This window comes from Scleropages formosus, chromosome 5, assembly GCF_900964775.1.
Source record: "Scleropages formosus chromosome 5, fSclFor1.1, whole genome shotgun sequence".
NCBI classification, from domain to species: Eukaryota; Metazoa; Chordata; class Actinopteri; order Osteoglossiformes; family Osteoglossidae; genus Scleropages; species Scleropages formosus.
Window position 1 is genome coordinate 35,498,882 of NC_041810.1, and position 27,202 is coordinate 35,526,083.

The window sequence follows — 27,202 nt, forward strand, 5'->3', positions numbered from 1 at the left end:
ATATATGTCATCACCAAGCAGGGTCCAGAAACTGGTCATTATGATGATATTGGCATTTACCTTGAAGGAGCAGATATTCTGGAGGACACTGGATCTGTACCCCGAGCTTGTGCAATGATGCTCAGAGTCATCTATGCACTGAACATGGCTGACCCCAAACATCTGAAGTACTACTATGAATTCATTCAGAAAGTGCTCTTTTGGCTGGATAGTGAAAGGCTGTCCCCCAAAATCCTTGGACTAAAGAGCAAAATCAGCACTGGACTGTAAGATTTTGTCAGCCGCACCCTGTAAAGCTGCACTGCTATTTATGTTTTTTTGTTCGGGGGGGGGGGGACACGTACAATACTTTGAAATGGTGAAATGCAGTTTCAGAAGATCTTGTAAACATGAACCAATTTAAAAAAAAAAAAAAAAAAAAACATTTAAAGCTGTACTAGGGATTTTGTGGACTATTCATTAGAAATGAAAATTGCAACCCTTGACAAAGGCACTTGTTTTTCTGAGAAATTGGGTAGTATATTCTCTCTATTTTTATTACAGTTAATGCAGGTTGTACTTTCTACAAGAAATTGTATGTTTTCTGCAGTCTTGGTTTATTAGACTTCACTCTGACAGATGTTTCTGAATTGCTTAATTGAGATGGCACAATAAAGTCACAGTTGTTAAATGTATTTTGTTTGCTTTATTTGCCTGAATATTAAATGTGGTCAAAGTTAAGCTACTAATACCTAAAAATGTTTAATTAGATTAAACGTAATTGTAGTATGTAAAAATGTAACTATTAAATTGATATTAAAACCCGTAGGCTTCCGCGGTTGGTGTCAACTGACTGGGAGTTTTGTACTCCTGGATTAAACCGCGTCATGTGGGACATTGGTTCCAACGTTTCGCTTCTCCTGTTGGAAGCATCGTTAAGGAGCTGCAACATCTTGTAAAGTTTAGATGTGGAATGGAGTGTTTGACGAGGGTGTATTCATGGGCGGGAACGGGATCGGAGGTCATAGCGGGTGGTCCTGATAGGTGGTGCCCCTGCTGTGTTTTCCACTTGCGCTGTTCCTTTCACATTATAGGCTGGCTCTCTGAACTGAGTTTTAATGAGAGGCGGCCGGGTTGTTGCAGAACTGGCGCAGAGACTTGAGATGAGAGGTGTCAAGGTTCTAGAAAAATTGAAGCCCTCCTCCCGATTGAAATTGTCGGGGTGCTTCTCTATTTTGATCGCCTCTCTTACTATGCAGCTCCTGTATTAAAAGAAGTATTAAATTGATTTTAATGTACCAAAGAACCCTGGATAACCGTAATCTAATGAATTTTAGTATACTAAACATAGGTTTAGTTGGCAATACTAAGGAAATTAGAGTAAACTCTACTTAAAATAGTTAAGCTAAAAATACAAATAAAATAGAGAAGATCTTACTTAACTAATTACAGTAAACTTAAAAAATGTCTGGATTTAGATAAATTTATTTTGTGCAACCCTTTGACATAATAAAAATAAAGTAAATTCAGCATCTTATTTTTTTCAGAGTCCTGAAATCTTTTTATAGTAGTCGCCCCTCCAGATTTGCAGATTTGACATTCGCGGTTTCAGTTATTCGCAAGTTAGCCATGAACAATTAAATGGGAATATTTCCGGAGCTTGCGGAAAGATCGCAGAACCTCCCAGACAACACATAACCCAAAAATATACAAACAATACTGAAAATGACTGGTATCACATATAATCATACAATATATAAATTATAGATCATACTGTACTGGACAGTACACACACATCTATGCGTACAGTAGTAACTTACATACATGGGCATAATTTAGATGGTTTGCATATTATATAAAAAGGTATAGATAGGAAATAAAGCAATTTGACATGCAAAGTGTACAGTACAGTACTGTTTGCTTAGAAACTGGAAATAGACTTTTTATGTTGTGGGTCAGGTTAGCAGACTGTTATGGATTGAGATTGGGGGGCCCAAGCATTATTCACGAATTTTTAAATTCTTGGGGGTCTTCCACCCCTAACCCTTGCGAACGTGAATGGATGACTGTATTAATAAAATTATGCTCAACACTGCATTACAACAAAAAGGCAAATAACTTCACAGAGCAATTACTGAAACGTTTGTTATATAATGATAGGTGAAAATGTGTCATAACATGACCCCGGGTGACCCCAGTCTTTTCCATAAGAATTTAGCCTTTAACAGACAAGTTAACTTTCAAAAAAAAATACCTGTGGGTTGTGCTTGCTGACCATCACACCATAGTTTATTAATAAAACAATTCTCTTAACCTGTATAATTTATAGAGCTCTTTTGAAATATTTAACTTACTATTAAAAACATGTATGCAAAAATGTAGTGTCATTCCAAACTTAGAAATTAATAAAACTGCAGCAACTAACAAAACAGCTCAAAACCTGTTTAAGTCTTCAACAGTTAAACTCCTACATCACAGAAAAAAAAAAAATGCTTAATGTATTAAAACATATTTCAACTCACATTCTTTCCCTGCCAATGAAATGGTGCCTGCTGCAGCCTCACAGAGACAACAGAGACGGTGACTAGCAGAGTGATGAAGGCTATATCCAAGTTATGAAGGCTATATCCACCATAGCTGCAAGAAAAAAGCTTGAGAAACCTTTGAAACTGCCTGAATCTTTAAATTAATTATTCATAAGAAATTGTCCGGTCTTCACCTGAGTTACAAACACAGTCTGCACAGTCCACCTTGACCACACTGTTTAAGTACTAATCAAGGGTTTGAGAAACAAGACTCCATCAAGACTTATTTAATTTCACCTGAAAACATGCACAGACATGCCAGGCAAAATTTCAGAACACACAGAAATACTAGTATATGGAGATCAGTAATGACAACACAATTCCTAGGATGGTTTCTACACTAAGACAAATCCCCAAAAAAAAAAAAAAAAAAACTACACAATTAACAACTATGGAGATCTTTACCTTACAGCAAAAAGATGGCAAATAGCATTACAAACGATGTTAAACTTGAGAAGCAATGTATCCTGAGCAATGCACATGTTTGTAGTTATGGGTTGATGAACAAGTTATTATTAAACATAACACATACACATTTTTCGGGCACTCATAAGATCAGGGGAGAAGTGAGTCCGCCAGAGGTGAGTACGAGGGACCACCAAGGTGGAGGAGCATGGCAGTGTGGTTGGGGTGTAGCAAGTGATCAGGTAATGTAGATATTGGCGAACAGATCTATTGATGGTTTTGTAAGCCGCAACCAGGACCTTGAATTTGATCTGGGCAGCTCTAGGATGCCAGTTCAAAGAGATGATGATGGGAGACACATGGGAACGCTTCAGCAGGTCGAACACGACTCTTGAAGCAACATTGTGTATCAGCTAGAGGCCGGAAAGCCAGGCAACAAATTGCTAAAGTGGGATATCACCAAGACCTGAACCAGGAATTGCATAAAGTTGTGTCAGATAAGGGCAGATTCTGTAGATGTTACGCAGGATATGTCTGTAAGACCAGGATGTGGCTTCAGTATGTTGATATACAGTATATGCAGACTTGAGTCAATCATTACTCCAAGGCTCTAAAGCAAAGTGGAAGGCAAAATGAGTGACTTGTCCAGTTTGATAGAGCGTTCTCGAAAGGAGGCTGGTTCAGCTGGGAAATGAAGGATCTGTTTTGGAGAAGCTGAGTTGTAGGTGGTGATCAGATATCTAGGCAGAGATGTCCAAGAGGCAGGCGGCGATGTGCAAGGAGATGTCTGTAGCGCTAGATGGAAAGGAAAGAACAACTGGGTACTGTCAGCATAGCAGTGGTAGGAGAATCCATGGGAGGAGATGCCAGGGCCAAGGGAAGAGGTGTATATTGAGAACAGTAGGGGGCCCAGTATTGACCCCTGTAGGACACCAGTTGAGAGAGGCTGCAGGGATGATCAGGAGCCCCACCACTCCACTTGGTAGGATCTATCTGGTAGGTAAGGTGGGAAAGGTACATTTATCATCAAAAGATAACCAGACATCCAAGCAGAGTTGTCTAAGAGGCAGGTGGCAACGATACAAGAAGAAATGTCTATACTTCCTGGAACGGAGAGGAAGAGCTGCATGTCACTGGCATAGTGTACTTCTGGGTTTAAAAAGGTGTATTATAAAAAAAAGTTCAAACATTTTGTGTAATTTCTTTAGTGAAGTACTCCAGTAAAAAGTGCCAAAAACTACTCAAAAAAGTACAATTTCTCCAAAATTTTACTTAGTACAATGTTCTAATTTATTTTTAAAGAGTGTTCTTAGCACAGTGATGTAGACTGTTAAACAGAAGATCAAACAGGGTGAACAACAACAATGTATGGATGAGATGGTCTGACTGGCTACTGAGCAGAGGAAAAAAGAAACTTCCACAATGAAGGGAAGAAAAGTAAACCTCTGGGGTTGCCAACCACTCTTGAGCATTCCAATGTGGTTACAGTTACTTAAGCAACTTAAGCACAAGTAGCAGAGTAAACTTAATTAACCGGGTGAAAAATGTAATGTTTACTGGATGCATCGGTGAACACGTGGCATAGCAGTTTGTGGGGATTGGGAGACCACTTACTGCTATTTTCAGTCATTTTAAATTTAATTTACATATAATATTATCATATGGGGGGGCGGTGGCGCAGTGGGTTGGACCGGGTCCTGCTCTCCAGTGGGTCTGGGGTTCGAGTCCCACTTGGAGTGCCTTGCGGCGGACTGGCGTCCCGTCCTCGGTGTCCCCCCTCCGGCCTTACGCCCTGTGTTGCCGGGTAGGCTCCGGTTCCCCGCGACCCCGTCTGGGACAAGCGGTTCTGAAAATGTGTGCGTGCGTGCGTGCGTGCGTAGTTTAAGGCAAAATAAGTCAATTTAATTTTTTTTATAGCTATACCTTACAATTTCTCAAAACCTAAACAAATTGAGAAACATCTATAAACTTTTTATTTGTACTATATAAATATTGCTATTTACGATACTACTGTTATTTACTCTTTTTATTGTATTATTACCTTAACCTTTTAATATTAACCAATATGATGGGTAATATTGTTACCATTAACATTTTAATATTAACTTTTCCAGTTGTCAGTTGTGCAGCCCACCAGTCCTCATCTCTGGGCATATCTGTGATGCCACAGCTCTATAACCCTTATCCCTACAATGAGCATTTCTGTACACAGAACAAAGAACCCACTCGTAATCCAAGGAGCCAGGATATTTGACTGCGAGCTCAATTAATTGAAAGCAAGGTCTCGGATGGATTAATTTACATTCATTCATTCATTCTTTCAGAAGATGTATTTTCAGGGTGTACTCAACTGCATTGCACAAGAGACAAAGAGCTTTACATACAGACAGACATCGAAGGGCAGCTTGTTGGATACCTCTGCTCTGATGCACTCAAGCAGCTGCATGTATAAACCAGAGTAAGGCAGATATTGCACATATGATCATGACATATTGTATCATGCAGCTTTACTCAGTATATGCTACAAGACTGGGGGAGATATGGGGGAGAGAGCTCACCTCAGCACAACAAACCCAAAATTGAAAACAGGCTAACTTTTTCCTTTTCTTTGACCTAACATGAATGGGAACACTAGCTGGCTGCACAACTCATGCTGATCCCTTAACAGATTCCTATGTTACAACCAGTGTTTTGAATTTGGAGTCAGTGGAGAGATGCAAGGAGGTAAGACACATGAGAATACCTTTTCAAGTCAAATACAACTCGTGCTGCAGCATTCTGGATTACATGTAGAAGCTAGAAGGCAGAGGTTTGAAGACCAGACAAGAGGGAACGGTAGTACTCCAGATGAGACATCACCGTAACCTAGACAATAAGTTATGTAAAGTGTGTTTTGAGATACAGGCAGACCCTGACTATGATTTAGAAGAAGTACAGCATCTGCAAGATTGGGTTACGGGCTTCAGCGTTCCCGAAGTAGAGACATTAGTCCATAGGTACTTCCAAGGTACAATTCACACAGTAGATGAGATAAACAAACTATGCTGTTTGAGGCTCTGCATTGGTGGATGGACCTATAGGGAGATGGGAGGATCTCCATCCCAGAAAGAGGGAGTTTAAAATAAGTCTCCAAATGGAGACATCAGATGACCGAAAACATACTGTATCTGTTTTGGTAAAGGTGAAAGAGAAAAGAAACAGCTGTGTATTATCCATGTTGCAGAGACAGGAGAAGCTGTGAAAGGTAATATCAGACCCAGTGAAGCAGTGTACATGGCAAAGAGTGAGTGACCCAACACCAAACACTGCAACACACCAGCCAAGGCCCTGTGTAGCTCACCCCCTACAAACAGCAGAAATAAGGAACCTGTGTTTCATTAATGCTGAATTCATGCTGTTTTGTGTCTTATGAAGGATCATTTTACCTCCTTTACTTTCCAAGATGTTAATGATTATGTAACAGGTGACATGACCCAGCAACCCATAACCCAGTTCTGATTTACATTTACATAGACACATACACACACAAACACACACACACACTGGCTGAAGCCGCTTGTCCCAAGCGGGGGTCGCAGCAAACTGGAGCCTAACCAGGCAGCACAGGGCGCAAGGCTGGAGGGGGAGAGGACACCCCCCAGACGGGAAGCCAGTCCGCCGCAAGGCACCCCAAGCAGGACTCGAACCCCAGACCCACCAGAGAGCAGGAGCCGGCCAAACCCACTGCACCTGCCTGTACAGTACATATCACAGAAAAATTAAACGAGTGCATTACATCAACAGAGAGAGAGACTTGGATGCAGACACGTGATTCTACAACACAATTTATCACATTCCACCACATGAATGATTGTTATTCCTTTCAATTAAACTATTTGCCTATAGATAGTAATTTATCCACAGCAGAGGAACTTAATTCACACTTTGCCCACTTTGACAAAGAGAATTATAGTAGGGAAACAGTTCAGCCTGCACTGCCACCTCACCAACATCAACTGCCGACACTGGGTACAAAGGAGGTTAGAAGGGTTCTGGACAGTGTCAATGTGAGGAAAGCGGCTGGTCCTGATGGTGTCTCAGGCCGTGTACTTCACACTTGCTCTGACCAGGTGACAGAGGTTTCCGCCATCATTTTTAACCTCTTCCTGACCAGCATCGTTGTCCCTACCTCTCTCAAAATTACAACGGTTGTCCCCATTCCCAAACAGCAAAATGTGAGTTGCCTGAATGACTATCGCCCGATTGCACTTACACCCTTGATATCCAAGTGCTTTGAGAAGTTGATTCTGGCACATTTTAAAAGCATCATCCCTGCCCCTCTGGATCAGCATCAGTTTGCCTATCGGGCAAACAGATCAACAGAGGATGCAATCAGCCTCGTCCTCCACGCTGCCCTGGGGCACCTGGATGGGCCAAACACATATGTCAAAATGCTCTTTGTTGACTTCAGTTCGGCCTTCTACACAGTCATCCCAAATGTACTGGTGTCCAAACTCCACAACCTAGGCCTAAGCACAGCTGTCTGTAGGTGGACTCTGGACTTGTTGATCAACCATCCCCAGAACGTTAGGTTAGGAAAGCACACATCATCGACTCTCATCCTGAACACTGGTGTTCCGCAGGGATGTGTGTTGAGTCCTGTGCTGTATATACTCTTCACCCATGACTGTCTACCTGCCCATGTAACAGACACCATTGTGAAATTCGCAGATGATCCGACAGTCGTCGGTTTGATTACAAACAATGATGAGACTGCATACGGGGACAAGGTACGAAACATGACAGCCTGGCGCTCCGCTAACCATCTCATTCTTAACATCAGGAAGACAAAGGAGATTGTGGTGGACTTCAGGAAGAAAAAGAGAACTGACCTCACTTCTGTGCCCATAAATGGCAAGGCTGTGGAGAGTCCCCACTTTCAAATTCCTAGGGGTAAGCACTACATTAGACCTCTCTTGGGCCACACACACCTCTACTGTCATTGGAAAGGCACAACAACGGCTCTATTTCTTGAGAAGACTGGGGAGAGCGAGACTGCCCCAGGATCTTCCTGTGAGAATCAATTGATGTACAGTGGAGAGTGTACTGACGTACTGCATTATAGCAAGGTAGGTCAGTTGCACAAGAGAAGAACAGAAGGCTCTGCAACGGGTCATCAGGACGGCTCAAAATATCATCGGCACACAGCTACCGGAAGTCAAAGACATTTATCTGTCCACATGTCAGAGCAGAGCCTCCAAAATTATCAGGGGCTCCACTCACCCTGCACACCACCTCTTTAAACTTCTCCTCTCTGTCAGGTGATACAGGACAATTCATACACACACACACACACACACTGCAAAGATGAAAAACAGATTCTTCCCCAGACCTGCGAAACAGCTGAACACTGCCTGATTTTTACTGTATTATACTGTATTATCAATTTATTTACTGTATTATCTGTTTAATTTTCTGTTTTTATACTTAAGTGTTTGTGTTTTATACTGTTGTCTAAAGAACTCAGGGAGTACCACTATAATTTCATTGTATTGCACAACAGTACAATGACAATAAAGTCTTGATTTCAATTAAACTCAATTCAATTATGAACCATCAGTGTAAGACAAATTTGCTGGGAGCCCAAGCATGGATGGGTGAGGTGCATGTCAAAAATCATCTTGTGATGGACTCTGACCTTTATAGAATGGGGCATAGTCTTCACCAGCAAGATAGGAGACAGATGTGTTAGAGGGCAGATATTGAGGTGTACAAAGTGACTTAACTTCGTAGGGATTGTTTGATGTGGACTCTACTTCCTTGTGGAAAACTTGTCGAACGCTGCAGACAGATCGATGAGGATAAGGACCGAGGAGAGGGAGGCCACTCTGGCTAACTGGAGAGCATCAGACACTCCCAGGAGCGCCGTGTCCGTGAAGTGAGCAACTTTGAATCTAGACCGATATCCATTGAAGAGATGGTTCCGGGTGAGGAATTCAGAGTTGATCACAGGCCACTTGTTCTAAACTTTTAGACAGAAAGGAGAGGAGGGAGACCGGCCTATAATTATAGGCCAAGTTAGGATCCAGAAAGGGTTTCTTTAGCAGTGGTGAAATGAGAGAAGTTTTGAAGGCAGGTGGGAAACAGCCAGAGGAGAGCAAGAAGTTGATAATCTTAGCGATGAAGGTGGAGAGTTGCGGGGAGACGGTCTGTAGGAGTGAGGATAGGATCGAATCTAGCGGGCAGGTGATGGGTCTGTGTGATATCAGGAAGTTGGAGACTTCAGATTCTGAGAGCGGCTTGAATTCAGAGAGCACATCTTGGGAGGGAAGTCCAGTGCGAACAGGGCAAGGTGATGCCGATGTCACGTAATTATCTACATTTCCTATAAGCTAAACTGAGGTAGGTGCATCATATAGCAAACACCCTACAGCCCTTCAGCTTACCTCTCAACCTGTCAACAATATTTATTTTCTTGTTTTTCCAGTACCAGCGAGGAGCACCACAGCAGACTATGGCGCCCTCAAAGAGACCATTATGGAAAAGGTCTGGCTCATTCCTGAGGGACATCAGAAGCAGCCACACAGCCTGGGCTTTGAGAAAACAACCCAACATTCCAATTCACGCAAACATGTCCTTGGCTCCACCTGGTGGTGGCTGCAGCCATATCGGCAGGAACCGGAGAAGACTGCAGAGGTGGTTTGCACTGGAGCAGTTCACGTTGGCAATGCCACAAGCCACTGCCAACTGGCAGCAGTGCCACTGCTTGGAATCCCTTGGGGAAGCAATCCAGCAGGTGAAAAACAACCTGACAGCTACTATGGGTACTGTGGTCCCTCCTCTTGGACCCTGACACCTTCTGGGCTTCGTCTAACGACCCCTCTCTTTCGTTCCATGTCCAGCCCCATCCTTTCCCCTTCCTCCCTGCCCTGGAAATCCCCTTCTGTTCCCTCAGCCCCCACATTTGCCAGGCCACAACAACTTCCCCAGGTGGCTGGGCAGCAATAACGGGAGTGCTAGCAGTGCGGGGAATGTGGCCATCTCCACCGCCAGTGCCCTCTTATGGATGCTGCCAGTAGAGCCGCTCTTAGTCCACCAGAAGTGTAACGTCCACAAATACCATGTTCCAGTGAGGATGTGGGTGGTTCTGTGGTGAGCTTTGTTGGGCTCAGGCTGTCAGAAGACAATTGTCTGACAACACCTAGTTCCACCAGGGCACTGGATCCCACAGCACCTAATAACATAGCAGAGCCAGCTGGGCCTGAACATCTCTGAGTGCAACTGTGTGCTTCACTTCCTGACTGGGAGGCAACAGTCAGTCCAGATCAGCAGACACACCTCCAGCATCGCCATACTGAACAAAGGTACCCCACAGGGCTGTGTGCTCAGTCCACTCCTGTTCACATTTCTGACCTGTGACTGCACTGCAACACATGCCTCTAACCACATCAACATATCTGCTGTCTTGCACTATAGGTCTTACGTGGCACAAAGGTTCAAGAGAAATGAAATTCGTTCCCCTGTACAGGAAACTCACCTATAGCGGAATGACAATAAAGTTGACTTTGACTTGACTTTTTTTGTATCTGCAAGATGGCAATCTCAGTTGCGGGGATGTTCGAAGGTGGTGGGCAGCCTCTCCCGAGTGTCAATGGGTAAATCCGCTAGTGGCCCCGTGCGGGCCAGCGCATCTCGTTCTGTGAATCGAACTTGCATGTGCACAGGGTTATCAGTTTATGTTGGTGATCATTGATTATGCCGCGTGACATCCCAAGGCAGTCCTGTGGCTGATGCACTGTTTCAGGTGTTCACGAGAGTGGGGATCCCTAAGGAAATCCTTACAGACCAACGCAAAATGTTCTTGTCCCGTACACCGTCTGAACTCTGTGGTCTGTTGGACGTTAGTTCTATTCACACTAGTGTCTTTGATTTGCAAAAGGATGGCCTGGTGGAACACTTTACTAAAACTGTGAAAATTATGTGTAAGTTCATGGCAGAGGACTGCTGTCACTGGGATTTGACGTGGGACCCTTTGTTGTTTCTAGTGTGGGAGGTGCACCAGGTCTCCACAGGGTTTTCCTAACCGAATTAATATACAGTAGAGGTCCAAGGGGCATGTTGGAAATTATTAGGGAAAACTGGGAAGCAGTCCCAGCCCCAAGAAGCATGAAGTCCAATATATCTTGGACCTAAGAGTGAGGTTACATGCGTAGAGGCATCTGTCACAAGAATACCTACTCCAGGCCTTGGAACAACAAGCCTGCTCTAACAACAGGGGTGTCCAACTGTGACACTCTGAACCTGGGGAAAAAGTTCTGGTGCTGCTCCTCACTTCGAAGTTCAAAGTGGCAAGGGTCGTTTGTGGTCATACGGCAGGTGGAGGATGTTGATTACAAGGTAGTTCGCTCTGATAGGGGTAATGCCCAGCAAATTTACCACCTCAGTCCCCTCAGACAGTGGAGCAACGTGGCAGATGCTTCACCACGTACACGGGATGTTATGCAGAACAAGTTGGGGACAGAGATCCTTGCCTGTGCCACGCCCTTCTGGTTCCAAAGGTTCTCGAATTTCGGAGGACCAGCAATGGGACACAGGGCACATTCATGAGGATTTTTCTTATGTGTTTTCCCCTACTATGGTACATACACAGCTTGTACAACACTACAGCCGGTGAAGAGTGAAGTAGTTCGTAACTGCCCATATTGTCTTCCTGTGCACAAGCACAATGTGGTCTGTGAGGAGACTGACAAAATACTGCAAATGAGGATCATCAAGGAATCTCACAGCAACTGGAGTACCCCAGCAGTTTTTGTACCAAAATCAGACCAGATGGATAACCAGAAGGTGAATGCAGTCACTAAATTTGATGCGTATTCCATGCCACAGGTGAGTGAACTGTTGGATCGGTTTGGCACAGCTCCTTGTTACATCGACACTAGATTTTACCAAGGGCAACTGGTAGATTCCCTTGTCTCCAGAGTCCAAGGAAATCTGGGCTTTTTTTTTTTTTTAACTCCTTTTGGTTTACATCAAATTTTCACACTTCCATTTGTGTTACGTGGGGCCCTGGCCACCTTCCAGAGGCTCATGGACAAAGTCCTTAAGCCCAATGCCAGTTACACTGTGGCCTACTTTAACAATGTTATTATTTACAGCCCTGACTGAGCATGACATCTAGTCCACCTTCAGGCAGTCCTGCAGTTCCTACAACAAGTGGGCCACATGGTGAACTCAGCAAAGTGTGCCACTGTGAGGCGCAAGGTACAGTATTTACATACTTCGTGGTAAAGGGTCACATTTGGCACCCAGACTGACAAAACAACTGCTATCACAATCTGTCCAGTCCCCAAGACAAAAAATAATTTAAAAAAAAAAAAAAAAAAAAAACATCTGAGGTCCTTCCTGGAGTTGGGGAATTACTACTGCCAGTTTATTGCAGGGTTTTCCACTCTCACGGCCCCCTGTCAGACCTCACCTGACAAGGGGCTCCAGACCTGGTGTAGCAGATGGAGCAGTGGCAGACTGCTTTCTAGGTGATTAAGAAAACACTCTGCAGGCGGCCTGCATTGGCACGTTCTACTTTCCCTCTCCCTACAGACAGATGCATCAGACCATGGTTTGGAGGCAGTTCTCTCCCAGGACGTGATGGGGGTGTATCGTCCAAATCTCTGTATCAGCAGGAAGCTGGTTCCCAACGAGAGGAGATACAGTGAGATCGAAAATGAGTGTCTGGCAACTAAATGAGCAGTCCTCATCCTCTTACTACCTCCTAGGTTGGGAGTTCCATCTCTGCCATGGCTAAAGGCATGGTCCAGAGTCTACCCAGAAAGCAAATGGTACACTCTGGATGGAGAACTTTTGATAATCTGGCTTAAAATGTTTTATAGATTTATAGAGATTGATTTTTTTTATAGATGCTTTAAAATTAAGATTAATACCAACAGAGATATATTTATAAACTTCATTATAAATATACCTTATGAAAATCAGCATTTGTAAAAGATAAGAAAAAGAAAATACCAGCTAGCTATCCAGAACATTTTCACATTGCACGGGAGCTTTGAGCTAAAAAAGCACAACTGAAAATTTTTGATGTTGTCCATAAGGACTACACGTTGCTTTTCAATGGTGACTGTATCATTCATAAATTATATAAACGGGGAAAGCTGGTAGTGTCATGGTTAGAGCTGCTGCCTTTGGATCCAAAAGTCACAGGTTCAATCCCCACCTCTGGCTGTAGTACCTTAACTTGCTCAAGTAAAAATTACCCAGCTGTATAAATGTGAAAATAACTTAACATTGTATTTCCCTTTGGAGAAAAGTGTCACCTGGATGAATAAATGCAATTGTCTTTAGGCAAAACTGCTAAAGAAAAAGAAACACAACACTTGATATAGGATACAGCAGTTACCATTAGTTCAAAATCCGTGTTCTGCTTCTTGAAAAGCAATGAGAAAAACGCTAATGCAATAATGCAAAAAAGAAAAGCTGCAGCATTTTCGTCAATCCTGCTAATTATAGTACCTTCATCAAGCATATCAACACCAAACTCACCACATGGATGCTAACTGAGACCCACAATAACACAAAAAAAACTGGATCTTCAGATCATCATTTCAATCTACTGACACTAAGATGCTAAGGTGTTTAGACATTCTAGGAAACTGGTTCCTCCACCATTCAAAACACCTTAAATGGAATCCAAGAACCCTGTCCTAAATAAGTCCTAAAACCTTAGGAAAGGTCAGTGTCACTCTTCATGACAGAGTGCTTTAAAAGCACCCAAAACCCTAGCAGCATCTGGCAAGACCAGTTAGAAGAGTGAACTCACGGTGCTTCCTAGCTCCATGTAGTTAGTCTCCAAAGAGGGGCAGCAGATGCTGGGAGGAGACAAGAGCTTGTGGAGGGCACACTGTTCTTCCTGTACATGGCCCTGTTGTTCCAGCAACTTCTGGAAGCTCGACTGCGGCCACAGCTGCTGCTGTTGAAGGTCTGGACTCTGCAGGTCTTGAGCGACAAAATCATGTTTCCACCTGTCAGTCATCCCAGACAACACTCCTGTGGATGGCAAAAAGAAAAGGTTCAATACGTCACAAAAGCATGCAGACAGTGAGGAAATGATCAGAGAAACATCTCCTTGTAGAAAGGAGCAACTTTTGGGGGGCTCGAACTTTGAATACACGTTTAAAATTTAGAATTTTTATAAAAACTACAGTACCCCTCAAGCTTTCTTTGCAACATTAGAATAAACTCTTTACAACATATTTACAAGAAATTCTCTATTAAAATTAAATGGTCAGCAGCAAAATGCACTGGTGCAGTTCATTGTCAACTAAGTGAAATAGGTACTGATTCTCTACCAAAATTTTGACTCAATTTCACATCAGCAGCAGAGTGACTTGTTAGATGAAAACAAACTGATGCCTCAAACTGATGGTTTTATTTACTGAAGCTGAAATTTCTGTCAAAAATAATATTTACCAGCGCTTGAATGATTCAAACTAAGAAGAATGCTATGCTAAATACAATTCAGGAAAAGAAAAGGGAAAACATTAAGCACATTCCTCCCCCCCCCCCAGCAGTAAGAACTTTTTGAGACATTCTTGACTTCTGGAGAGAAAAACAATGATGCCAGCGGTCACTATGTTATATGACACCACTGTCATTTCTATAACCTGATTTTCAGCACTGATATTATATGTGCCAGAAATTCACATATGACTAGATTTAAGCCTTAGTCCATCTTATTTTATGGATCTCTGCTGTGCTTTGAACACTAGACATCTTTGGGAAGATGTGTCTAACTTTATTCAATGCCTTCTCGAGTCAGTGATAATCAAACTCTGAATTTTTGAAAACATAAATGTTTTTCAGGGTGGTGCAGTGAGTAGTGCCTCCACCTCTCAGTGCCAGCGTGGTGCAGGAGAACATGAGCTGGATGATCCCCGCTCCATCTGTGTGGAGTTTGCATGTTCTCCTTGTGTCTGCATGGGTTCCCCTCCACAGTACAAAGACATGAATTTCAGGTGAATTGGTGACTCGAAACTGCCATTAGTGCATGAGTCACTGTGTTTGTGGCTACCCTGCGATGGACTGGCGTCCTATCCAGGGCAGGCTCCGGTTCAATGCCACACTGTTCAGGACAAGCAGTTATTGAAATTGGATGGATAGATGTTTTTCAGTTCATTCTTTGTAAACATGGAAGAACGATAGTGACCTGTTTTACCATGTACTGTACAGGGCAGCTAACAGAAAGCAGTAGAGCTCATCTAAAGCAGGAGTATGAGACACATTCCAATTCAACACACTATCAGTATTGACAGTTCAACCCTGCTGTTTGCGAGTGTCAGATATTCTAGTAAAGTATCAGTAAGAAGAGGCATACTGTTACCATGGAGACCATAGTACTAATAAGAAAGTGTCAAAGCAAGAAAGAGGGTGCGTCTTAAAACCAGATGAAACCAATATAGTACTCCACAGCTTCAGCAGAAAAGGATCCTCTAGGCGGTCAATTGTTTTTAATTGAAAAAAATGAAAAGAGGGAAGCACTTCTGCAAAATGAGAACCATGGTTTGAAGCAGGCTTTCTTGGCGTAGGTTAAAAGAAGAAAATATTATTAAGAACCAGACGTTTTTACAGGCATAAATGTCTTCCCTTTGTTAGTATGGGGTTTCGATAGCTCCTCCTTGAATTGCCATTCGAATCACGTTTAAAATACAAAAATCAATGACCTAGCATTAGTCGCAGAACAGTGCAAGGTAAAACTAATCAGTTTTGCGTTCAGACAGCAGAAGACAAAGGCAGTGTCCTCTTCTTAAGGACACAGTGTAATCTTGTAGAGCAGTAATTAAATTACATGTTTTAGATAAGAAGGTGCACTCTGTTTAGTGTATATCAAGACAAAGTAATAAACAGAAAACATCAATACGTTGTGACAGTGCCAAATGCATGTCTACGGGAGGAAACCAGAGCACCCATAGACAACCTACATGAACAGAAACATGGGATAACATGCAAACTCCACATAGACTGAGGTTATCAAACTACAATTCTTTCACAATGTAGATGCTGGGAGATAGCAGTACTCTCAGCTGTGCCATCGTGCCACCTTTAAGAACACAGTGCATTTGGACAAGTATTTAGATCCTTTCATTTTGTGTTGCAGCCTTATTGCTAAAACTTTTAAATCAATTTTCCCCCATTAATCTACACTCTCTATATCTAAACTCCTCATGCCGTGTAAGGACCGACGCAGGGCACACAGCTTTTTTCGAGATCACTACCAGCATCCACCAGGGCTGTATCCTTTCACCGATCCTCTTTCTTGTTGCCCTTGACTTCATCATGAAAAAGGCAACTGCGTATGCTGAAGCAGGCATCCCTTGGACGGATCAAGATCACTTGACAGATCTAGATTTTGCTGACGTGGCCCTGCTCGCCGAAGACGAAACCCAGCTCCAAAACGCAACCGAGAGACTCAGCCACGAAGCCAGCAAGATCAGCCTGCGTATCAGCTCAAAAAAAATCGAAGATCATGAAGACTGGACCCGTAGGCGTGCCAGCCAACATCACTATTGACGCGACACGACTGGAGACGGTAGAGAAATTCACCTACTTGGGGAGCATTGTTTGTCACGATGGTGATGCTGAGACCGATGTCCGGAGCCGGATCGGGAAAGCTTCGGCCGTGTTCCGTCGCCTCCAGCACATCTGGACATCAGCTTCAATCTCCCTCAAGATTAAGTTACGACTATACGCCTCCATTGCCGTCCCAACTGCAATCTATGCATGCGAAACTTGGAAGCTAACAGCGAACACTGTGTGCAGGATAAACGCATTCCACCAACGATGTCTCTGGCAGATTCTCAATATCCAGTACATTGACCGCACTACCAACGAAGAAGCCTTGCGCCGGGGAAATTCCAGCAGCCTTCAAGTAACAATCACGCAATGATGACTCAGGCTAGCCGGGCATATTCTACGAATGCAACGACATCGCATTCCCCGGGTGTCAATGCACTGGTGCCCCCCAGGGGCCAGGCGTGGCCGGGGCCGTCCCGGCACCACCTGGCGTCAAACCTTCGTCAACGATCTTAAGTTCGCTGGCGTATCCTGGAACGAAGCTGAAGCGCTGCCAGAGGACCGGCAGCAGTGGAGAGACCTCGTCGCCCGATGTGCCCAACAGCATGGGAGGATCTAAGACTAAGACTAATCTACACTCAATACCCCATAATAACAAAGTAAAAACTGCATTTTTTTGAAAAAATATTAAAAACAAAAATGGAACTATCACATTGATATAAATATTCAGACCCTATGCTATGACACTTGAAATGTAGCTCAGTTGCATCACATTCCTACTGATCATCTTAAAGACAGTTCTAGACCTTGTTTGGAGTTATCCTGTGATAAAGTTAATAGATTTGAAAAGGCACACATCTGTTTATATAAGGCCCCACAGTTGTCAATGTGTATTCGATCAAAAGCCAAGCCATGAGGTCAAAGGAACTGCCTGCAGAGCTTAGACACGGGACTGTGTTGAGGCACAGATCTGGAGAAGGCTACAAAAAATTTCTGTAGTCCTGAAGGCTCGCAAGAGCACAGTAGCCTCCAAAATTCTTAAACGGAAGATGTTTGGAACTGAGCAATTGAGGGAGAACCCAATGGTCACTCTGGCTTAGCTTCAGAGGTCCTATGAGGAGATGGGGGAGGCCTCCAGAAGGACAAACATCACTGCAGCACTCTACCGTACTGGGCTATATGGCAGAGTGCCTACGCGGAAGCCTCTCTTCAGTAAGACACGAGAGCCTGCTTGGAATTTGCAGAAAAGCACCTGAAGGACACTCAGACTATGAAAAACAAGATTCTCTGGTCTGATGAAACCAAATGTAAGTGTCATGTATGGAGGAATCCAGGCACTGCTCATCACCTGTGCAATACCATCCCAGTGGCGAAGCATGGTGATGGCACTATGATGCTGTGGGGTTGTTTTCAAGGGACTAGGAGCCTATTCAGGGTGAAGAGAAAGCTGAATGGAGCAATGGAGCAAAATACAGATATCCTTAATGAAAGTGCTTTGTGCTGAAGGTACACCTTCCAAGAGGACAATGACCCTAAGCACAAAGCAAAGACAACACAGGAGTGGCTCAGAGACCATTCTGGGAATGTTCTTGAGTGGCCCAGCCAAAGCCCGGACTTGTATTCAATCGAATGTCTCTGAAGAGACCTGAAAACACCTGTCCACCTATCCAACCTGACAGAGCTGGAGAGGACCTGCAGAGAAGAATGGCAGAAACCCAAATCCAGGTGTACAAAGCTTGTTGCATCATAACCAAGAAGTATCAAGGCTGTAAGTGCTGCCAAAGGAGCTTAAACTAAGCATAAAGTACACACACACACATTTTCTGAACCGCTTGTCCCATACAGGGTCGCGGGGAACCGGAGTCTACCCGGCAACACAGGGCGTAAGGCCGGAGGGGGAGGGGACACACCCAGGACAGGACATCAGTCCGTCGTCGCAAGGCACCCGAAGCGGGACTCGAACCCCAGACCCGCTGGAGAGCAGGACCCGGTCCAACCCACTGCGCCCCCTCAAGCATAAAGTAAGAGGTCTGAATATTTGCATTAATGTGATATTTCAGTTTTTTTAACTCTAATAAATTTGCTAAAATTTCTAATCCTGCTTTTGCTTTGTCATTATGGGATACTGACTGTAGATTGATGAGATAAAAAAAATTTAAACAATTTTAGCATGAGGCTGCAACATAAAGTGAAAAGTGAAGTGCTCCGAATACTTTCTGAATGCACCGTAATTCAAAATCTTAAACTCTCTAGCATGGAGAATTAGTAAATTCTACATAATTAAGTCATGTGCTGTACAGTAGCTACTTGAAGGTTTAGTAATAAAGCACCAGCAAGAAGGGTACCCCTGGACGGGATGCCAGTCCATCACAAAGTGACTTAACTACAGTGCTTTGAGAAAGTATTCGGAGCACTACACTTCTTTCACTTTGTTTTGCAATAGACTTATTTCAAAATGGATTGAATTATTTTATTTCCACCAAGATGGAACAAGCACAACCACGCTATCTTTTATATCTTTGATGTTTATCATTAATGGAATGGACTGGATGGTTGTGGTTGTGTAACACAGTTTATGCAAAAGTCAAAATAGCCTCTTTTTGGGCAGCCACAGAGGCAATACTGTTATAAAAACATGCCAATCAAACTGTTATTAACAGCATTCTACTTAATACTTGTTTATTTCAAACACTGTGGGTATTAAGAGATATCTTTTGGCAAAACAAAAGAAATTAAGCCTACTGGTTACAAAACTACTCTTTTATTCAGTACCTTTCTTTTACTTTGTAACATCTGAAGACCATAAATATACAAGATACACAGTTTGACATTTTTATTATTTTTCTATCAATTACATTTTTTCTGTTTCCTTTTCTGATCTGTAGCAGTTTTATGCTGTAAAGACCCTTGTTGTATAAGTGAAAATCCTCATTCATTACAAAATACTTGAAAATAGTACAACACTACAAAGTCTTTGGCACAGAAAACTGTTAGAATGGTGCTCTGCGAAATGTTCAATATGCTGGTTGGACATTCACTCATCTGTGTTTTCCTGTGTTGTAGTATGTGATACTTTTGTACAGATCAGAAAGTCACACACACAAAACTCCTGCTGACATACCGTATATTGACACTTTGCACTTTCCTTGCATTGTTCATCCTTGCAGTACAAGTGTGTCAGGTCTCTGACTTCTAAGGATGCTGCATCCTTGCAATATGTCACAGGCTCCAGGCAATTATCATCATTCAGTTTCCACCTTTCTCCAACTGGATTCCACAGGACAGGATTTGCAAGATGGCAGTGACACCAAGCTGCAGTTTGGTTCATGTCTCGCTGAACATGCTGTGCAAATGCATCTTCTGTCGGTGACAGATTAGTTACAGAAGTGTCTGTTGTTGATGCAAGGATATACCTGAGTTCATCTAGTGTTTCGGTATCTCTCCTCTTGTTCCCATACAAGAGGAGAGCAAATTTCCTGGCTACGGGGAGTACTTCCTCAAGAGATCCAGAAAATCCAAGATCCTTCAAATCCTTGAAATCTTTTACATTCTTTTCTAGCTTGCTTCTTTGCAATTTTATAGAGGCTGCTAGTGGAATCGCATCCAGTTAATACATGACAGGCAGGCAAACTATCTCCAAGGCACATATCTCCAAGTTTCTCCGCAATGCAGCACTGAATTTTAAAGAATTTTAAAATGTCATGCAGACAGAAACATATCCAAGGGGAAAAAGAGGATAAGAAAACTATGCACTGATACCAGTGTAACACAGACATGGTAGAATGTTGGAAGTTTTACAAATAATCAGTAATAAAATAAAGCTGTTGGTTATACTGACTTGTTAATTTCATTGGTTGCCTGTCTTTTGTAACAAGACCATGTCAATGTTCTGAGGCATTTGAAGCCACAATAGCAGCAGTCATTGTTTATAGACACTATATGAAAGACTGCATAAGGAAGTAGGCATGAGCAATTATGTAATAAGCAATTATGATGCCATAATCATTATTACCCCAAACTATAAAGAGCCAGAAGGGTTCTAAGCAGTTTTATCCTGAGTCATGGACACTAATGTTTATTGTCTAGAACTGTTTACGCCAATATGGTTGTATAAATGATATATTTTGGCAAAGAAAAGAAATATAATACTTCTATACACAATTATTGCCTATATAAAAGATACTAACTAGAGGTGTTTTTCTTCAGTAATATTTTTTCAAATTCTATTCATTGTGAGACATAAAAAAATCTCTGGCAGGCTACAGCATGATTTTGTTTCTTTGCACATGTATTAGAAAGATATTTCTAGTTCCTTTCTAAGCACTTTTAAAACAAGCCAATGTGGTGGCCCCAGCATGTCTAAGGGTAGGTATCAAAAAGAGGCTATTTTGACTTTCACATAAATGTTGTTTTGCATAACCATCCAATCCATTTATGATAAAGATCAAAGATATGAAAAATAATGGTTTTGCTTTGTTTTACCTTGGGAGGGGGGTATCTCAATTTTCAGAACCCTTTTGAGAATTGATCACAGGACTAATTTGTAAAATCATCATGTCACTGACTGATTGATTGATTTATTGTGTCATTGACTTTAGCATACCTGTGAAAAACTCCTCCAACTGGACATGATTTAGAAACGCACACCCTTGTCTTTATAAGGTCCCACAGTTGACAGTGTACAACAAAGTAAAAACACAGATCTGGCCTCCATTATTGTCAACTGAGAAAAGTATGGAACCACCAAATTGGCCAAATTAAGCACTCAAACAGAAAGGCCTTGGTCAGGGAGGCAACCAACAATGCAATGACCACTATAACAGAGCTTCAGACTTCCTGTGCACAGATAAGAAAACCACTTAAAAGGACAACCACCTCTCCATCACTGACATGAAAACCTGCCTGAAGTTTACCAAAAGGCATGTGAAGCACTCAGAGCACAAGGAAAAAAATTCACTGATCTGATGAGATAAAAATTAAACTCTTTGGCCTGAATGCCATCTGTCAAAAACCAGGAACCACTCATCACCTGGTAAAGTATGGTGGTGGCAGAATCATGCTGTGGGATAAGCCTCAGTAGCAGAAAACTTGCTCCAGAGAATACACAACCTAGGTCTAGGTAAAAATTCACCTTTCAGTATGACAATTCAAAGCATACAGCCAAGACAACACTGTAGTGGCTTCGAAACAAATTTCTGAATGTCATTGAGTGGCTCAGCCAAACTTCAGATATGAATCCTTAAGAAAAACTGGAGAGAAATAGAGAGGGCGGTTTACCAACACCTCCACCCTACTTGACAGAGCTTGAGAGAATGTGCAAGGAACAATGGGAGAGAGTGCCCAAATCCAGGTGTGCATATCTGATAGAAGCAAATCCAAGAAGACTCACAAAGAAGTGAATATTATTATATAAATGGGAGATTTCTCTCACACACACACACACACACACACACACACACACACACACACACACACACACACACACACACACACACACACACAGAGAGAGGCTGAAATCGCTTGTCCCAAGGGGAATGCAGCAAACCGGAGGTTCACCCAGCAACATAGGGCGCAAGGCTGAAGAGGGAGAGGACACACCCAGGACGGGATGCCGGTCCATCACAAGACATCCCAAGCAGGACTCAAACCCCAGACCCACAAGAGAGTGGGGCCTGGCCAAGCCCCTAGGAGATTTCAGTTTTGTTTTTAATAAATTTGCAAAAATTTCTAAAAATGTGTTTTTCCATTTTGTGATTATGGAGTATTGTATACTGATTAATAACAAAAAATATATGTATCAATAAGTCCACAACACAACACACAGGATTGCAGGACAAGAGGAGGGATCTTGAAGTTTTCTGAAGCAACTTCATTTAATAAAAATATTTTTTCATACAGACATTTTAAAACAATATCATTTACACACGTAATTTTGTGAAATTTACGCCCCTTACCATTCACTTAACACTCACCCAAACTGTTGTTGCTGCTTGCAGGCCAGCAAGAGGTGTTATCCTGGAGAGCCTTCTTATCCAAATTGTCTGATTTAAGCGAAAGCTCTCCTTCCTCTTTGCGGATTTCAGTATGCAGCTTCATGTGGCAGCGTTTGAAATCCTCAAAAGAGATTTTGCCCGATTTGTCCGCTCCTATCTGGTCCATGATCTCGGTCACAGAGTCCTCCATCCTCAACTGTTGGCATACCATCAGCAGATCATTTCTAAAGGGTGGAAATAATTATTATTAAACATCATCACCATAAACACATGCAGCTTAACATTCTAAATCACACTGGATAAAACTGTCAACTAAAGAAGCAAACTTTACAGTATTACTTTTCAAGTTATACACCACTTGCAGTGCTGCAGACCATACCACCATGATACCACTAATTTAAGCACCAGTCAAACATCTGAGTTCAACTGCTGGAAAGTAGTGTACACAAACTTTTGACTGGTAATATACATGAAATATTTCTGCACATTAACATACAATTACTATTTATTTGTTGAAAATGTGCCAGTATGCTAAAGTTTGTCTCACAGCTCATGCACACAGACAGCCCAAAACATGTAAAATTCCTGTCTTATCTTTTCAACATAGAGAAAATCTAAATCAAAATAGCATCTCAAAAGTGAGAGCTGCTCTGCAGACCTTTAATCTAAGTTGAAGACAGACCTTCAAAATTGCTTCAAGAAATTTCCGGCATTTATCTACCTTTTTCTTCTCCCTTAATATTACAATATTGGCAATGTTACTGCATCAGTGCTTTTATTTAGCTTCAAGTAACTTTATATTTCAAACATGTACAAACAAAAAAGTTTTTGGAGGGGCTCATGCCCGTCTGGAAATAAAGTTGCAAATATCTCAACTAAACGAACAATGGAATAAAATTCAGTTTTCATGACGAGACAGCAGCAACACAAAAGTAACAGTACAGAGATATTCTCTGGTTGTGCTTTAGGCAGGGAGGGCAGCTGCACAGGGCTCCTCAATTGTAGGTTCATATCCATCTCACTGCCATTGTTCATTGCCTTCACAACTGCCCTCATTCAACCTCTGCTGAAGACAACCTCTCTGCATCCTGACTCAGTCAAGAGCCACTGGCCTGTCTCCCTCTGTCACAGACTCTGGAATGGGGAACCTGTGATTAACAACCTGCATTCCTCACTAAGAATGATCTCCTCCACGGATATCAGTCTGGACTGAAAGCTGGACATTCCACCAAGACAGCTCTTCCTGGCAGTATCACATGCTCTCCAGACGGCTAGAGCAGCCTCCCTCTCGTCGGTCCTCATCCTCCTCGACCTGTCTGCAGCATTTGACACTGTCAACCACCAGATTCTATTCTCCTCTACTGAACAGCTTGGCATCAAAGGAACGGCACTAAGATGGTCTGAGTCCTACCTATCAGACAGATACTATCAAGTGGTTTGGAGGGACTCCAGTTCTTCTCCTCTGCCTCTCTCAACTGGCGTTCCACAGGGGTCAGTACTGGGCCCTCTGCTCTTTTCGATCTACACTTCTTCCCTCAGCCCTGAAATTGCCTCTCATGGATTCAACAACCCCTGCTACACTTATGATACCCTGCTCTTCCTCTCATTTCCACCTGGATCATCCGATATTTCTGCGTGCATTGCTGCCTGCCTGTCAGACATCTCTGCATAGATGTCTGATCACCACCTACAACTCAACCTCTCCAAAACAGAGATCCTACACATCCCAACTGCCATCCTCCTGTCATGATCTCTCGATAAAACTGGACAATTGACTGAATTTACCCACCTCCTCAGCTGAGCGTCTGTGAGTGACAATCGACTCAAGTCTACCTTTCTTTCAATACATCAAAGCCACAAATCGAAACTGTAGGCACATCCTGCATAACATCCACGGGATCTGCCCTATCTAACAACAGACTCTGCACAACTCCTTTTACAGGCCATGGTGACATCCTTCCTGGACTACTGCAACTCTCTCCTGTCTGGCCTTCTGGCCTCTACCACTGAACCTCTTCAGATGATACAGAACGCTGTTGCACGAGTTGCATGGGAACGCTTTACAGGTCAAACATCTCCCCTCCTTCTCTCTCTGCATTGGCTTCACATACCAATTTCAAGACTCTGGTTACAACATACAAAACCCTCAACAGATCTCCTCTCCAATATCTACAGGATCTGATCACTTGCTATTCCCCAATCAGACTGATACACTCCTCCACCTCTGCCTGCTTGGTGGTGGCACACATAAGAGGACAAAAAAAAAAACAACAACAAAAAGGATTTTGGTTCTGGCTCTCACTCAGAACTGCTGAATCCCTCTCAACACTTAAAAAAAAAAAAAAAAAAAAAAAAAAAAAAAAAGGCATCTCAAAACATCTCTTTTGGCCTCACTTCCGTCCTGGTCTATCTGTTTATATGTTTTTATGTCCGTATGAATTTAAAAAACTACTCAAGTAATGAATGCTGGGAAAACAAATTAATTGGGATGATTAATTGTATTTTGAGAACTGTGCGTCTACATCTGTATCGCTCAATCTGTAGGTGAAATGTACATCTGTTTACTCTGAGTTGTAAGTTGCTTTGGAGAAAAAAATCTGCTGAAAAAGAAACGTAAAGGGAATTAAATAAGGAAGCCCACATTCCTGCTCAGAAAAACAAAAAACCTGGGATTTTGCTGGATCTGAAAGCAACATTAACAGTATCTTATCTAAACAGTAGAGCCCACACCAGAATTCAGTTCTGGTTAGATAAAACAGTCTTCCTTGAGAGATTGAGAAAAAAACACCCATGATCCCATCTTAACATGCTTCTCTCACTTTTCCTTACAACGAGAACAAGAACACATTCAGCCACCTTCGTATAAAGGTGCCAGTTTCAGAGAGAAAGCTAGCCCAGACAATGTGAGTGTGTAAGTACAGTGTTCCAAGTTTATTAACGTTACTTCACAACTGGGATTGTTTGTCTTTATTAACAAGAAAAAGAGACAGAATAACACACAGACACATCCAACTAAACAACACACACCTCAATAAACACCATCAACAGTCTATCACAATTCATGTATTCTGCTACATTTGTCTTCATAGCCATGTATTTGTAATGCATTCAAAACGGTTTATGAATGATCCATGCTGCCTCATTTGCATGAAGTAAGGATAATTGAAGTGTGTGTCAGTAAATAAGTGCACAGTGTGCGCTGTGTTGTTGCTGGTGTCTCACCCAACGCGCGCGGCTTTGTGGACACTTTCTGGAGCTGAGAGCAGGTGAGGCCGGCCCGGGACCCCACTTCACGGGGGCCACAGGGCTGTGGGGCCCCCGCCGTGCAGCGAGTGAACACTGGCTAAAGTGCCCTTCCAAGGTCCGGCGTTCAACAGGTCCGTTCCCTCGGTACGGCTCGATTCGGTCCCCTGCTCGGTGCAACTCCTGTTCGCGCGCGCGTACGCGCGCACGCAGTGCCGCCGTGAAGGGGTCGCGCGGCCGAAGAGGCGGAAAGTGGCGCCACGCACTGGGAAGCGCGCGCCGAGGGGAGCGACGCGTACTGATGAGCTCGCTCGTGCCCCGCAGCTCCATAACTGCTCCTGTCCACAGTAAGTGGGCAAAGTTAAGTAAGCGAGAGTGGGGCGACTCAAGAGTCCCGCACGCTGGACGGAGAACAAGTTGTGGGGCTACCGGGACGGCTAGCTAGCCAGTTAAATAAAACTGAGCTTTACCGCTCTTTTCTGAGCGCACTGTGTGTATGTATATCCCCCGTCCCTCCAACCTCGGCGGTGTATTTACCTGCTGATGTACCCGTCTCCGTCCCCGTCGCAGCTCTGGAAGAGCCGCTTCATCCTGTCCTCTTCGCTGATGCTCGACATGTCGCTGCTGCCGCTGTGGGCGCTGCTTCCAGCCGCCGCCATGATGTCCGAATTGCAACAGCCTCGTGTGGGGCTCGCCGCGCTTCTCGTTCCAGCCTCCGCGAGCGGGCAGCCACAGCTTCTCCGCGGCGTGTGCTCGCGAATCAGCGAATCCGACAACGCGACACGCGCGGCGGCAGCGCTAGGGAGACTCCGGAGCGCGTGCCCGTGCGTGGTCGCGCGCTTCGAGCCGCACTTAAAAGTTTTGCCTTTTGGGGCCGTGGCGCTTCTGCTTTTTCTTAAGCTCGGGAGTCACCGCGTGTCTTCGCTCGGTGCTCCACTTCACACGTAAAACAAGCGAGTGGAAACTGAGGCGAAAGTACTGTAGTGTAGTTTGCTCTTCGCCATTACAGTCATACTTGCGAATTCACCTCGTGTTTTAATCGCAGGCGGTAAGCAAGAAGTTCCCAAGAATCGAATTTGCAGTCGAACACCGGTCACTAGCAACTTTTATTCTTAATAATTTCAACGGAATCGCTCCGCTATTATAGTCATGTCCTCAGGCAATGTAATACAGTCCAAAATTACTTCCATTGCTCACTGTTACTGTAAGTGGCTTGGACAAGTCTTCACTGAGAATCAATAAAGTACTATTAATTTTCTTCCACATTGCCCAACGTGCTGAAAATAACATTTATAACAGTGACATTTTAAAAAGAGAGAACCCTGGTTTACCATTGGAAATCATTCCTTAACCCTGCTGGTGATCAAATGTCCTAGAAAATTCCCTTTCAAATGTTTTCTATAGCAGCTTTTCCAAGTGCAAATGCAAATGTGAGTG

At 43.3% G+C, this 27,202-nt stretch overlaps 1 protein-coding gene across 1 annotated transcript in view; it reads right to left on the bottom strand.

The window, feature by feature from the left end:
• mcc (MCC regulator of WNT signaling pathway) overlaps positions 1-26,530 on the bottom strand; it is a 116,998-nt gene extending 90,468 nt beyond the window's left edge. The window contains exons 1-3 of the mRNA XM_018734391.2: positions 26,303-26,530; positions 22,502-22,746; positions 13,780-14,006 (exon numbers count right to left, since the gene is read on the bottom strand). Of these exons, the coding sequence (XP_018589907.2) occupies positions 13,780-14,006; positions 22,502-22,746; positions 26,303-26,424 (594 nt within the window). The 5' untranslated portion in view covers positions 26,425-26,530. The remainder of the gene's footprint in view (positions 1-13,779; positions 14,007-22,501; positions 22,747-26,302) is intronic.
• Between the last annotated feature and the right edge of the window lie 672 nt (positions 26,531-27,202).